Source organism: Mesitornis unicolor, unplaced genomic scaffold, assembly GCF_000695765.1.
Source record: "Mesitornis unicolor isolate BGI_N332 unplaced genomic scaffold, ASM69576v1 scaffold12161, whole genome shotgun sequence".
Classification (NCBI taxonomy): Eukaryota; Metazoa; Chordata; class Aves; order Mesitornithiformes; family Mesitornithidae; genus Mesitornis; species Mesitornis unicolor.
Window position 1 is genome coordinate 13,595 of NW_010161730.1, and position 11,849 is coordinate 25,443.

General features: G+C 52.6%; 1 protein-coding gene across 1 annotated transcript in view; it reads left to right on the top strand.

Moving 5' to 3' along the window:
* Positions 1-933: 933 nt before the first annotated feature.
* LOC104547637 (plexin-A2) overlaps positions 934-11,849 on the top strand; it is a gene marked incomplete at its 5' end in the record, with an annotated part of 57,184 nt that continues 46,268 nt past the window's right edge. Inside the window, 5 exons of the mRNA XM_010193422.1 lie at positions 934-1,034; positions 5,134-5,257; positions 6,159-6,312; positions 7,340-7,436; positions 10,230-10,344. Coding sequence (XP_010191724.1) covers positions 934-1,034; positions 5,134-5,257; positions 6,159-6,312; positions 7,340-7,436; positions 10,230-10,344 — 591 coding nt within the window. The remainder of the gene's footprint in view (positions 1,035-5,133; positions 5,258-6,158; positions 6,313-7,339; positions 7,437-10,229; positions 10,345-11,849) is intronic.

The following is an 11,849-nucleotide window of genomic DNA, read 5'->3' on the forward strand; positions in this document are numbered from 1 at the left end:
CATTATCATTATCATTATCATTATCATTATCATATTATTTTATTTAATGATGATATTGTTAATGCATAATTATATATTATGCATATTATATATAATATAATAATAATATACAGAGCCAGTGTAGGAGCATCACACCGTGCCTGCCAGAGGTGGCAGGGGATGGGTTGGCGAGGTTTAAGTGTGATTGCTGCACTAGAGTCAAGCAGTGACCCCTGGGTTAAAGCTTGGTGTCATTACGAAGCCTTTGGGATTTTCAGTGGTGGTTAAAAGGTCAGGGCCGTGCTACACCTCAACATCGCAGGAGGACCTTTCATGTGTGTGATGAGCACAGAAGGGGTTGTGCCAGTGATCTGTGCTGGTGTTTTCCTCTGCAGTTCCCCTCTCCCTTCTGCTCTGGCATCTCTTGCCTGGGGGAGATGAGCAGCCCCCAGGGAATTCGTGCCTTGCATGGCCAATGTCCATGCTGGCGCTGAAAGGGCTCAGAGTAAATACACATATATGAAACACCCACATAGGCTGAATAAGCTGCAAAGTCCCAACGAATTTTATTCCCTGCCAGCTTTCCTCCCTGAAGCAGCTTTCCCGTGGAAAGTGTAAGAGAATGAACTGTAAATCAGGGAGGAGAGGATGCTCTCACCCCTGAGTGTCTCTGGCTGGGGGGAGGGCTCTGTCAAGCTGGCGCCAGCGGTGGGACCCCAACCGGGCTGTGGCTGTGCCCGTGATTCATGGCGTGGCCATGCCCCGGGGACACAGCGACTCCATCACTTGGTCTCAAATATTTCCTATTCCTGGCTGACTTCTGCACAGATTTTTGGAACAAATTCCTCTAAGTTTGTGACTGCCTGTTGTCTTACTCAGCTCAAGCTAGCGAAGCAGGACCTGGTGCTGTTGTTTCTCCCACCTGCTGAGCCGCTGTCTTTGCTTCCCTTGCAGGTGTCCCGGGTGCCAGTGGAGTCCTGTGAGCAGTATACAACCTGCGGGGAGTGCCTGAGCTCGGGGGACCCCCACTGTGGCTGGTGCGCGCTCCACCACATGTAAGTGTGGCCTCAGCTGTGGTGTTTGGGCTGCTGATGGTGATGATAAAAACAAAGCCAGCAAGCGCAATCTTTGTGAAAGCAAATTCGGTTGAAGTTCCTTAAATCCATCCATCCCTTCCGTGGACATTCCCTGCATTGCAGCATGAAAATCCCTGAGCTACAGTAAAGAGGGAAAGAAATTCTTGCTTTAGGAGAGACGAGTTGCACACTGCATGGGGAGGGCGCCATGGACACGATGGGAAAGTGGAATTTAAACCACTGGGAACAGAGGCCCTGCATTTTACACACTCCTGCTTGCCCAAGCCATGAGTTCCTCCCAATTAACAGGGATATTTTAGAGGCGATAGTAGACTTCGTTATATGAACAGGACTTTGCTTTCGGTGTGGTTGCAGTACTGGAACAGAGCAGAGCACCAATCCCTGTTAAAAGAAGAGATGTTTAAATTCGGCACAGCGAGGTCAGCGGGTCTGTGCTGCAGCCGTTCCCACCGGGAACGTCACACACATCGACGGCACAAAGGAGTGAGGGTTTAGGTCAGGTTTTTTTCAGGGAAGCTCTCTGCATTCAGGAGGGGTTTGTGTCCTTCCTTCTCTCCCTTGCCATAATAACGATCACTTCCTAAGGCGGAAGGGGGACCTCCAGGCACAGGCGGATTAGGGGAGGGGGGGAAACCCTCAAGGAGAGAAATAGCAATTCCTCCAGCTGCGTGCCAGCTCACAGAGCAGCCCCGTTAAATGCAGGGAAGTGGGGCAGAGACAGAGCTTGGGGCCTGCTGCAGCACTTGGCCACTTGCCTGAGCAGCAGGTGCTGGGGGGAGCGGGGAGCGGCAGGCTCCTCCACAAATCCAGCCTGGATTCGGCACCTCTGGGCTTTGGGGTGCAAACCAGCTCCCCACAGCTCACTCAGTTTGCAGGGACATCACCGCATTTGGGAAGATGCAGGAGACCCCTTGCACCCACATGCACCGAGCATCCTGCAGGTTCCTCGCAGTCAGGGGCTTGGGGCAGAGGCTGAGCAGCCCCCACAGCAGCATGGCAATGCAGGACACAGATGCCCTGGGTGTCTTTTTTTGGTTGTTTTCAGCTTTTTTCCTTTCAGATGAGGCTGTCCAGCCCCACAGCTAAGCCATCATATGTGCAGTTGTGTCCAAAAGTCTTTACTGTCACAGCGGCTTTGTCATAAGAAGGGGATTTCTGTCCCTTTGTGTCTTCCCTTGGGGCAGCCATCCCCATCTTCACGGTTGGAACAAAAGCCACTGCAGCCTTTTGATAGTGAGGGCATGAGGAACCTGCCCTGCACTGTGGTCCATAGGTGCTCCCAGGACCCCATCAGGGTTCCAGATCATCCTCTCACCTGGGAACAGTGACATTTTGGTGCTGAGCTGTGCAGCAGGAGGGGGATGTCTGTGGGGGGTGTTGGGTGCTGCTCCTCAGACCCCTGTAGCAGCTCCTGTGCAAGGATCACTGAGTGCTGTCCTAATGCTAATGAGCTGAATCTCCATAACCCACCTGGGAAGCAGGTAAAGGTTGTTATCTTCATTTTGCAGAGAGAAAACCCTCAATGTCAAGAGAAGCATGTCATTTCCTCTGCCCTTTTGGCCATGACATTTCGGCATTAACCTATTCCCAACAAGAGTTTCTTCCCTGATGGTATTTCTCAACCCTCTCTTCGAGCATCTGCACTCTCCTGGCCTGCTTGGAGCAACCAGCATTTTTTAGCTTTTGTCTTAAGCTGTAAATAATTGAGTTTATCTTGCTTGTTCCTGAAGCCTCTGTCATATTTGCTTGGAGGCCCCAAGCGCTTGAGTGTTTGTATTTAATTTGTCGTCTCTCTTCTCTGATTCTTTGTGTCCCTCTCGCCAGCTGGAGCAGCTGCTCTGTGAAGGGCTGCGGGTCAGGGTGAAGGGCCTCAGGTGATGCCAGGGCTGGTAAAAAGGGTGAGGGGCAGCAGAGGAGATGTTTTCATCCTCAAAAGAGCAAGAGAGTGGCCGGCAGCCTGAGCAAGCATGGGTACAGTTAACACCAGCACTGAGTCTCAGTCGGGAAGTGAAATCCAGCTGTTTCTCCTCACTTCTTGTTGTGGGGTTTTGCCCCTCTGATTTGGGATCTGTTCTGGGAGTACTGAGACCCCCAGGCAGCTCCGGGGGTCTCTGTGCCTAGCCCCAAAGGCAGCTCCTCTCTGAGCACTTGGCATCTGCCGCAGCTGAGAGTGTGGATGTGCAGATACTGAGCCACCAGGGAGCCAGGAAAGAAAATAATCAGAGTTTTAAATGATGCCTTGGGTGTCTGAGCAGTTACGGATGTGAGATGGATGGACGGACCCTGCCCATGTGGCATCAGGCAGCATGACCTGCCTTCTATGCTGCTAGCCAGGAAGCGATAGTATAGGAAAAGTAAAAGTAGATCTGAGCTGTCCTGGGATAAGCTTTCATTATCCAACATTACATGCTGCGTACTCATTATGTATTATTGTGTCTTAGAGGCCTGAGTCAGAACTTAAGACTCTGCTGCACAGCAGGGCGCTTACATACACGTGTGTGTACCCAGAATTCAGGGGCAGTGATGGCAGCGATGCTCATGAAGGAGCTGTCTGGGAGGGTTAAATCAGGCGATGGCTGAGCCCCCTGTCCCTGCCCAGCGCCTGGGGGTTCCTCCTCTCCCATGAGAGAGGAATTCCCGCTCCTCCGTTCAGCACACCTTGGGAGCAGGCAGAGGCCTGAAGGATGTTGTGAAAGAGGGTCTTCAGCCCAGTGGGTTCGAAACCTGCACGACTTCCATATGCTGCTCTCTGCAAGTGTGTCATTGCCTACAGACCTATTTATCTCTGTTAGGGCTGTTGCCATAAATAGTATGATAAAAAAGAGCTATTCCAGCAAGTCAATGAGATAAAGGCTCCAGTCAAGAGCTCACTTTAAAGCTATCTTACAGATTCACTTAAACCTCAATAATTCTTCCTTTGGCAGCATTCATATTTAGCTCCATTATATTCCAAAAAAAGGGGAAAAAAAAGCCTTGAGAGGGTGAGAAGAGCAGCAAGAATGTTTGCTGGGGATCACATGGGTGGTTTGGAAAGGGAAACCAAAAACTCTCCTTTCTTAATCAAAAGCAAACAGCCTTGCAGGGAGGGTGCAAGTCCACTGGTACAGAGCGGGAAGCCCTGGGTTTGTTTGGAGCTGGATGTGCATGGCAAAATTCAGCCTGTGCATGGGCAGGGGGTGTTTCTGTGGATGCAAGCATGTGCCTGAGGCTGCCTGAGCTGGGAATTGGGGAAACAAGGGTTTGACAGCAGCACCTTGTTAATGTGAGTAACATATAGACTCAAGTAATGTATAGACCCAATGAGGTGTCAGAAGGCAACCCTGCTGGTGGACAGCATCTCTGTCCTCTGACCTTTGTGCCACCATTGGAAATAGGGTCCAAGGTCAGCAATGAGTGAAAAGTGGTGAAGTTTGTTGATAGCTTATTAAGACCATTAACATCAAAGGGCTAACGTGTCATCTGTGCCCAGGGAGGGGAGTTGGAAGGAGAGGGTTTTCCCCAAATGATGTAAAATAAAGAAATCCCCGAGGGACACCAGTGCTGCACTGCAGTCTCCAATGTGTGAAATGCAGCCAAAGTGTAGCCACTATAGAGGGAAGTCCCATTCTTGGCCCTGCCATGCTCCTCAGCTACAGAAGAAGATAATTAATGAACTATGTGTTTTTGTTTTAATTAGAATAGAGGAATCATCTTGTTACTGCCTGTCACTGCTTTACGGTTTAGTTTCTGTGCAGATTATGAATTTATGGCTTGCCAAGGCCCTGAGCATCAGCAGTGCCTGGCTCCCCCCCCCACCCACGGGACTCAGTATCTCTGCATTGTGTCCCAGTGCAGACGGGACGGGGAATTGCTCCTGAGATACCTGTGGATTATTTTTCCTCCAGAATATTTGTCAGTGCCCTTTGGTCCTAACTTGGAACCCGATACGTGGTCCCAGTGCAGAGCATCGCCCCTGGTCCTGCCGAAAACAGCCCCATCCCCTGTCCCAAGGCTCATCCCTGGCTCTGACCCCTTCCTGGGGTGCGCTGCGTGCCCTGATGTGCTGTGCCGTCGGCAGGTGCTCGCCGCGGGACAGCTGTGAGCGCGCGGAGGAGCCGCACCGCTTCGCCAGCAGCATCAGCCAGTGCCTGAGCGTCACCGTGCAGCCCGGCAGCATCTCCGTCTCCCAGCACAGCCTCCCAGTAGGTGCTGCCGGCAAGCGGGGAGGGGTGGATCTGGCAGTGGGAGGCATTTCCAGCATATTTTGGGTTCGCAGTGAACAAGCAGTTCTCCAGCTTTTCTTCCTGCCCGTTGGCACAAGTGTTTTCCCATGAAGTCAGGCTCGTAGAGGGACTGAGGGAGAAAGGGGCCAGCCGAGCTGGAGAAGAAGGCAGTGGGGGTGGCAGAAACAAATTCCCTGTCCCCTTGGGCCTCAGCTCACATTTCTCTTGGTCTGGTTTCATGAGCTGTTAAAAGACAAGGCTTTGTTTCCCAAAAGCCCTCATCTGCGTGCTGTGCTCAGGCCTGGCTCTCTGAAGCCTCCCAGCTGTTGCTCCCTGAGCCTCCGGCCCCCTGCAGCAGCTGGGGCCTCGCTGCAGCCCCTTCACGCTCTGCGCCAGGGCTGGCTGCCCCCTGCCCACTGGTGTGGAAATGGTGGGGGGCTGCTGGGAGGGCGCTCACCAAAAAAGAGAACAGCCCCCGTGCCTGCTGGGGTCAGTGGGGACTGGCAACTTTGATGACCACACATGCCATCATCCATGAGCAGCACCACGCTGCTGTCACGGGTTCCCAACACGGGCATGGAGGGGGGCAATGCTTCTGTAGAGCAACCACGGGGACAGAAACTGCCATTGCCACCTCTCCTGAACTGCAGTGCCAAAGGCTCAGTGAGGCACTTTCGTATCCATTAAGATCCTGCATCCCTGGCTTGCTTTTTCCTCTTCTGCTTCCCATGAAAGGGCAGCTGGCTGCCTGCTGCGGGCGGGTGGGTAATTTAAGGGGGTCAGCACTGAATGGGAAAACAGCAGGTAAGGAGAACACAAAGGAGGCTAGGGCAGCGCTGCCTGCTGACAGGTTGCCAGCTGTGCTTTGTCCCCTCCTCAGCTCAGCTTGCTGGTGAGCGATGCTCCGGACCTGGCGGCTGGGGTCTCCTGCCTGTTTGGGAACCTGACGGAGGTGGAGGGTCAGGTGTCGGGCAGCCGCGTCATCTGCATTTCACCAGCAGCAAAAGACGTCCCTGCCATTCCTGTGGATCAAGGTGAGTCACTGACTTCTGCGCCGCCAGAAAGTGCAGCATAGGTTTGGAGATATTAATTCTCCTGTCAGAGAACATTGAACCCAGGGAGTTAAAGATGCCTCATCCTTAAGGAATGCATCCCATGAAGGGAGCAGGCAGCACCGCGTGTGTGCCCTGTCCTTGCACCTCCCTGCACTGCCATGCAGCTCCCCAAGGCAGGACCAGAGCCATCCATGCCCCCAGGGGTGGGCTCACAGCCTCACCCCGCTAGGTGGATCTGGGAAGCAGGAGCCCTCCCCTCAGCCTGGCTCAGCACCCACGAGTAGGTAGACGTAGTTTCTGTTTTCCAGCCCTGATCTTTGGGTTGTTCTTCATTAATGTCACTGCTGTCATACTTTCTCTTCCCATAACCAAAATGCTACTCGCTTAAGACTCATTTTCTCTCTGGCATCTCTCCAGGTGTCAACTGCACTTCCCTGCTGATATCTTTGTATTTCTAAGGCATTGTGTGGAGCCTGAGACTCAGTGAACACTGGGGGCCGAGAGCCACCGTGGTGGCAGGGCTAGCGTACACTTACCCACAGTGGCTCCAGAAGAGCAATCCGCTCTTATTTAGCTCAGTGCTGGGACTCCTAAAGAGTTTCACCAATACCCTCATTTCCAGCATCATCCCCTATTCTGTCTTGGGCTGCTTCTCAAAGTAGACTGAATTTGTGTTTTTCTATTGGAGACATATATACTTTAGGGAATGGGATGAGATACCCAAATAATTTCAGCTGTGACCAGGGCAGTATTTAGATCCTGTTTCTCCAGTGCATTTTGCCATCAAGCCTGGTGTGGTGTGGAGGCGTTGCTGGAGACCAGCCTAGCACCCTGGGGTGCTCGAGCATGGGGATGCTTAGCCCCCAGCTTGGGGAACTGCTCCAGACTTACGGGGTCCTGACTGGTCTGGGAGCAGGGAGCTGATGGGGAGCGGGTGCCTTGGTGTCTGCTGCTGCTTCCTTCATTAGCACTGCTGGGACTGACAGGCTCTGGTTTGCATCCCCAGACTGGTTCGGCGTGGTGCTGCAGCTGAAGTCACGGGAGACAGGGAGGACGTTTGTCAGCACCGAGTTCAAGTTCTACAACTGCAGTGCCCACCAGCTGTGAGTGCTCCCTCCCCATCCCCAAACACCGGTGGGCAGAGAAAGGGCTGGGGGGTGGACGGGGGCTCCGGGACCAGCCAGCAGACATGTAGGAGAAGGGGAGCCCACCGGTCCCTGTCTTCTCTGAACTTCTCTGGGTGCGTGTGGAGCTTCTCTGCCTTGTGAGACAGGCAGAGGGAGCCTGAAAAAACCTTAACCTGCTGGTGCCCCCAAGCTGTGTGATCCAGCAACTGTGAACTGTGATGCATCTTCACATCTGCTGGTGAAGGCAGAGCAGAGAGGTCGGGGAGGTGCGGATGGTGAACTGCAGGCAGAGCCCTTCTGTGCTGCACCAGCCAGGAGAGCTGCCTGCTGTGAGGATGCTCCACGGGCCGAGGATGCTCCGTGGGGTGACAGAGGAGGGCATGGCCACTGGAGAAGATGGCAGCAGGGACTGACCTGGATGTCTCCAGCCCTGGGGTCTGAGCACAGCGGTTGTGTTTCAGATGGGGTGAGGAGGAGCACGGGCGACAGGAACTTCCTGGGTCTGGGGCAGAGCAGCCCAAACACAGCAGCTCAGGCATGGGGCAGGTGTCGTGGGCTGTTCCATGGAGGGCTGGGGGGCTCAGCACTGCTGAGCATTGTGGAATCGTATCCCCCATGGGCACATCTGCTCGGCCCTAGGAGGCAGCACACAGCTGACTGGCCTTAAATTATGTTCACAGACCTGAAGCATTTATAGCTTTCTCTCTGGAAACAAAGCAAGCCCCAAAGCACCAAAATGAAAGGCAGGCAGGACCTGAAAGAACCTGGATAACAAAAGGCAGGGCTGGCTGCGGGGCTGGGCAGCACCTCCTGTGGCGGGGATCAGCTGTCAGCGCTGCTCCGGGGGAGAATTTGCTGCTCGATGGGTCTGGGGGTGCCAGCACAGGGTCACTCCCAGTCTCTCTGCACTGGATTTGAAGCCCCAAGCTCCGGATCCTCCTCTTCTGTACCTGGAGGGGTGGCGTCATTAATGTTTATAAATTTGTAAAGGGCGATTGTCAGGAGGAAGGAGCCAGGCTCTGCTCTGTGATGTCCAGTGACAGGACAAGGGGCAATGGTCCCAAGCTGGAGCACAGGAGGTTCAGCCTGAACATGAGGAAAAACTTTGTCACTGTGAGGGTGCCAGAGCATGGCCCAGGCTGCCCAGAGAGGTTGTAGAGTCTCCTTCTCTGCAGACATTCAAAACCCGCCTGGACGCGTTCCTGTGTGACCTGGTCTGGGTGATCCTGCTTTGGCAGGGGTTGGACTAGGTGATTTTTCGAGGTTCCTTCCAACTCCTAATGTTCTGTGATTTGTGATTCTGTGGTGGGCTTGGCTGCCCTGCAGTTTTTCTAGGCATGCATTCATTTTTGTTTTTAATTTTGTTTTGAGCCGTAGCACGGAGCAGTGGTGTGGGAATGAAAAGAGCCCTGCAAGACCCCCACACTGCCTCTCACGGTGGTCCCTATCCATTGCCCCAACCATCCCTGTGTCTGTGCTACCTCATGCACAGCTCTGTCCTCATGTCCTTCTCTCCCTGTACAACACCAGCCTCTCCTCTGGCTGAGAGCATTTGCAGTCCTTCCAGCAGTTTCTCTGCATTTTCATGGTTTTTTTCATTTGCACAAGGGCTGGCATCACAGGGACCCCAGTTTTCACTTAGGAGCAGAGATTGGGACCAGGAGAGGCAATGCCAGCTCCTGTTTGGAGATGAAGTGCTAACGTGGTGGTAAATTGTGCAGTGTTTACATCACCCCGGGCTCTTGTCAGTGAGTTCAACTAGGGCATGACCCAGCCTGGCAGGGATGAATCACAGCATGCGAAAAGGAGGAAAGAAAATGGGTCTCAGCCACCGGAGAGGAGACCGATGGATCCTGAGATGCTTCATGGGTGTCTGGAGGGAGCAGGGGGGCAGCTGTGCCGTTTATGCCTACACAGAATCACAAGAAGTGGCTGTGCTGCGTGAAGCACATGACCTTTGGGCTGAGCGGAGCAAGAGGAGTTTGGGGCTGGATGGGAACATGATGCTTTTGCAAACTGGTTCTGTAAAACCTCTCCCATGCTGGATTCAGCTGCTGTGACCCCACGGGGTGAGACGGTTCAGTGTTTGAGTGCGTGGATCCCTGTGTCCCCAGGGAGCTGCAGGTGGTCAGGGTTGATGGCTCCATTGCCAAGTCCCTTTTGATAAGGAGCAGAGGTGGAGGAGGTGGTTCCTGCAGACTTTAGTGGCTGTCATGGACAGTGCTGTAACTGGCACCAGTTATTGTGGGATGAGAACCACCTAGCCAGTTTGCTGGCAGCTGGGCCACCCCTGTCTGAAAGGCTCTGCCTTCTTTCAGAAACATTTCATGAACAATTAGTTTCTTCCAGCGTAAGTCAAAAGCGCTTGCTGGACTCCTTGCACTCCAAGGGCAAGCAGAAGTGTTTCGTTGACTTGAAACATTCCTGCCTTGTAAAACCACTGATCCAGTTTTTGCTAGGCTTGCCTTGTTTTCTACTTTCTAGAAGCTGAAAATCAAGTCTGGTGTTTGTGCAGTATTGTGCCAGTGCAATGATGTGCAATAAATGCCCGCTTGTATTTTATTACTGAATGAATTATGAGGTTGCTTAAAGAGTGGGTTTTGAGTGCCTGTTTTCCCAAACCTGTTTGTTTCTTTTGTTGTATGAAGACATCCCTTCAAAGAGATGAACTTCCCGTGAAGGACCCTGAGCTGGGATCTCTGGCTCGGGCTGTGTTACCATACAGACCCAAGGGGGTCACACCTCCCTAACTCCTCCTCTCTCCCTCAGGTGCCTGTCCTGCGTGAACAGTGCTTTCCGCTGCCACTGGTGCAAGTACAGGAACCTCTGCACCCACGACCCCACCATCTGCTCCTTCCAGGAGGGACGGATCAATGTCTCCGAGGTACCAGACTGTGGTTTCAGCTCTTTCTTCTTTGTTTTTTTGTGGCTCAGTTATTATAACCAATGCTCATGTGACTTTTTTGACTTTCCATGGTTTGGGGCTGCTCTCTCGGACTCAAAAAAAGACTCTCCCATCAAAAAGCACAGATGCAGCTGTAAAGGAGCGTAACAAGAAAGCATCAGTGTAGCTAAAGTGAAGCTGAAGCTGATCCCACCTCTGATATGTGGGGATGGTTCGGGTGCAGTAACGTCTGTAATTGCTGTAGTGCTTTCCTTCGAGGGTCTCAAAGCCTCCTCAAATGCCAGCACATTTCAGCAACTCCATTTTACGTACAGGGCGTGTGGAGATTTGCCCGATGGCGAGGAGCAAGTCAGGTTTTGGTGGGACTCATTGAGTAGGTTGTGTTGGCAGGTGTGAAGTTTATGGCAGGAGCCCGACTGCAGACTGATTAGGAAGGGAATTACAAATGTGAACAGCCCCAGACTTTGGAAAAGAGAATTAATTCAGGTTCCAGTGCTGTGGACCAGGAGCCATCACTCCCAGCAGTTAATAAAAGTTGTGGGGCTTAAGTCCAAAAATGCTTTTAACAGTTGGAAGGAGGCATACCCCATTAACAGCTCTGTCAGATCTTCTGTATGTCCTGAGGCAGAGGGGACCGTGGAGGAAAGGATTCTGTTAGCACACAACCCTGGCAGGGTCCAGGTCTTGGCCCTTTCTGCCCCTGCACGTGGTGTTATAGCCCCTGAAATGTGTGCAGGTCCCAAAGTGGCAAGGAAAAAAATGGTTTAAAAGGTGCTTTGAAAATTCTGAGTGTCTTGGAGAGTGGGAATGGCAGCAGTGAGGACATACACAAATATTAGGAAAGGGAAGGAGAGTAAGGTCGGTTAGCCAGTGTCAAGACAGAGCGTTATCAGTGAGTGATGGAGACAGAGGAAAACAGAAATTGGTCAGTGGAGTAAAACACGGAGCCGCTACAGGAGGGGACCGAGGAGGGGCTCCCACAGCAGCTTCAGAGAGCTGCCCTGTGCGGCAAAGGGAACGGATGCCCAAGGAGAAGCATCCGCCCTGGGGATAAACCAAAAGCTTTCTCAGTCCAGTTCAAAGTCAAGAAACTTCCTTTCAACATAACAAGAGAAAGCAAAAACCTTTTCTTTTCCTTCTCTCAAGTGATGTGGGCGTTTTTCTCCTTCACACTCAAAGCATTGCCGTCTTCCCAGGCTTAAAAATTGTAGTTCTCCGTTTTATAGGTCTCCATCTCCTTGATCCCAGAAGTGTTTGACAAGTCTCTGGTAAAGTAGGACAATCCCATTATCTCCATTTTTCTCCTGGGAATGCTCAGGACTTGCCTGAGATCACAGGGAGGGAGCGGGTGAATGAGTTCGTATCTCTGCCAGTTCCTGCTGGGATCACAGGGCCGTGGCGGCTCCAAGGAACTCCTCTGTCGTCTGCCTCTTGCAGGGGTTGTTTCTTACCCGGGGATGTTGAGTGATATCTAACACCTTCCT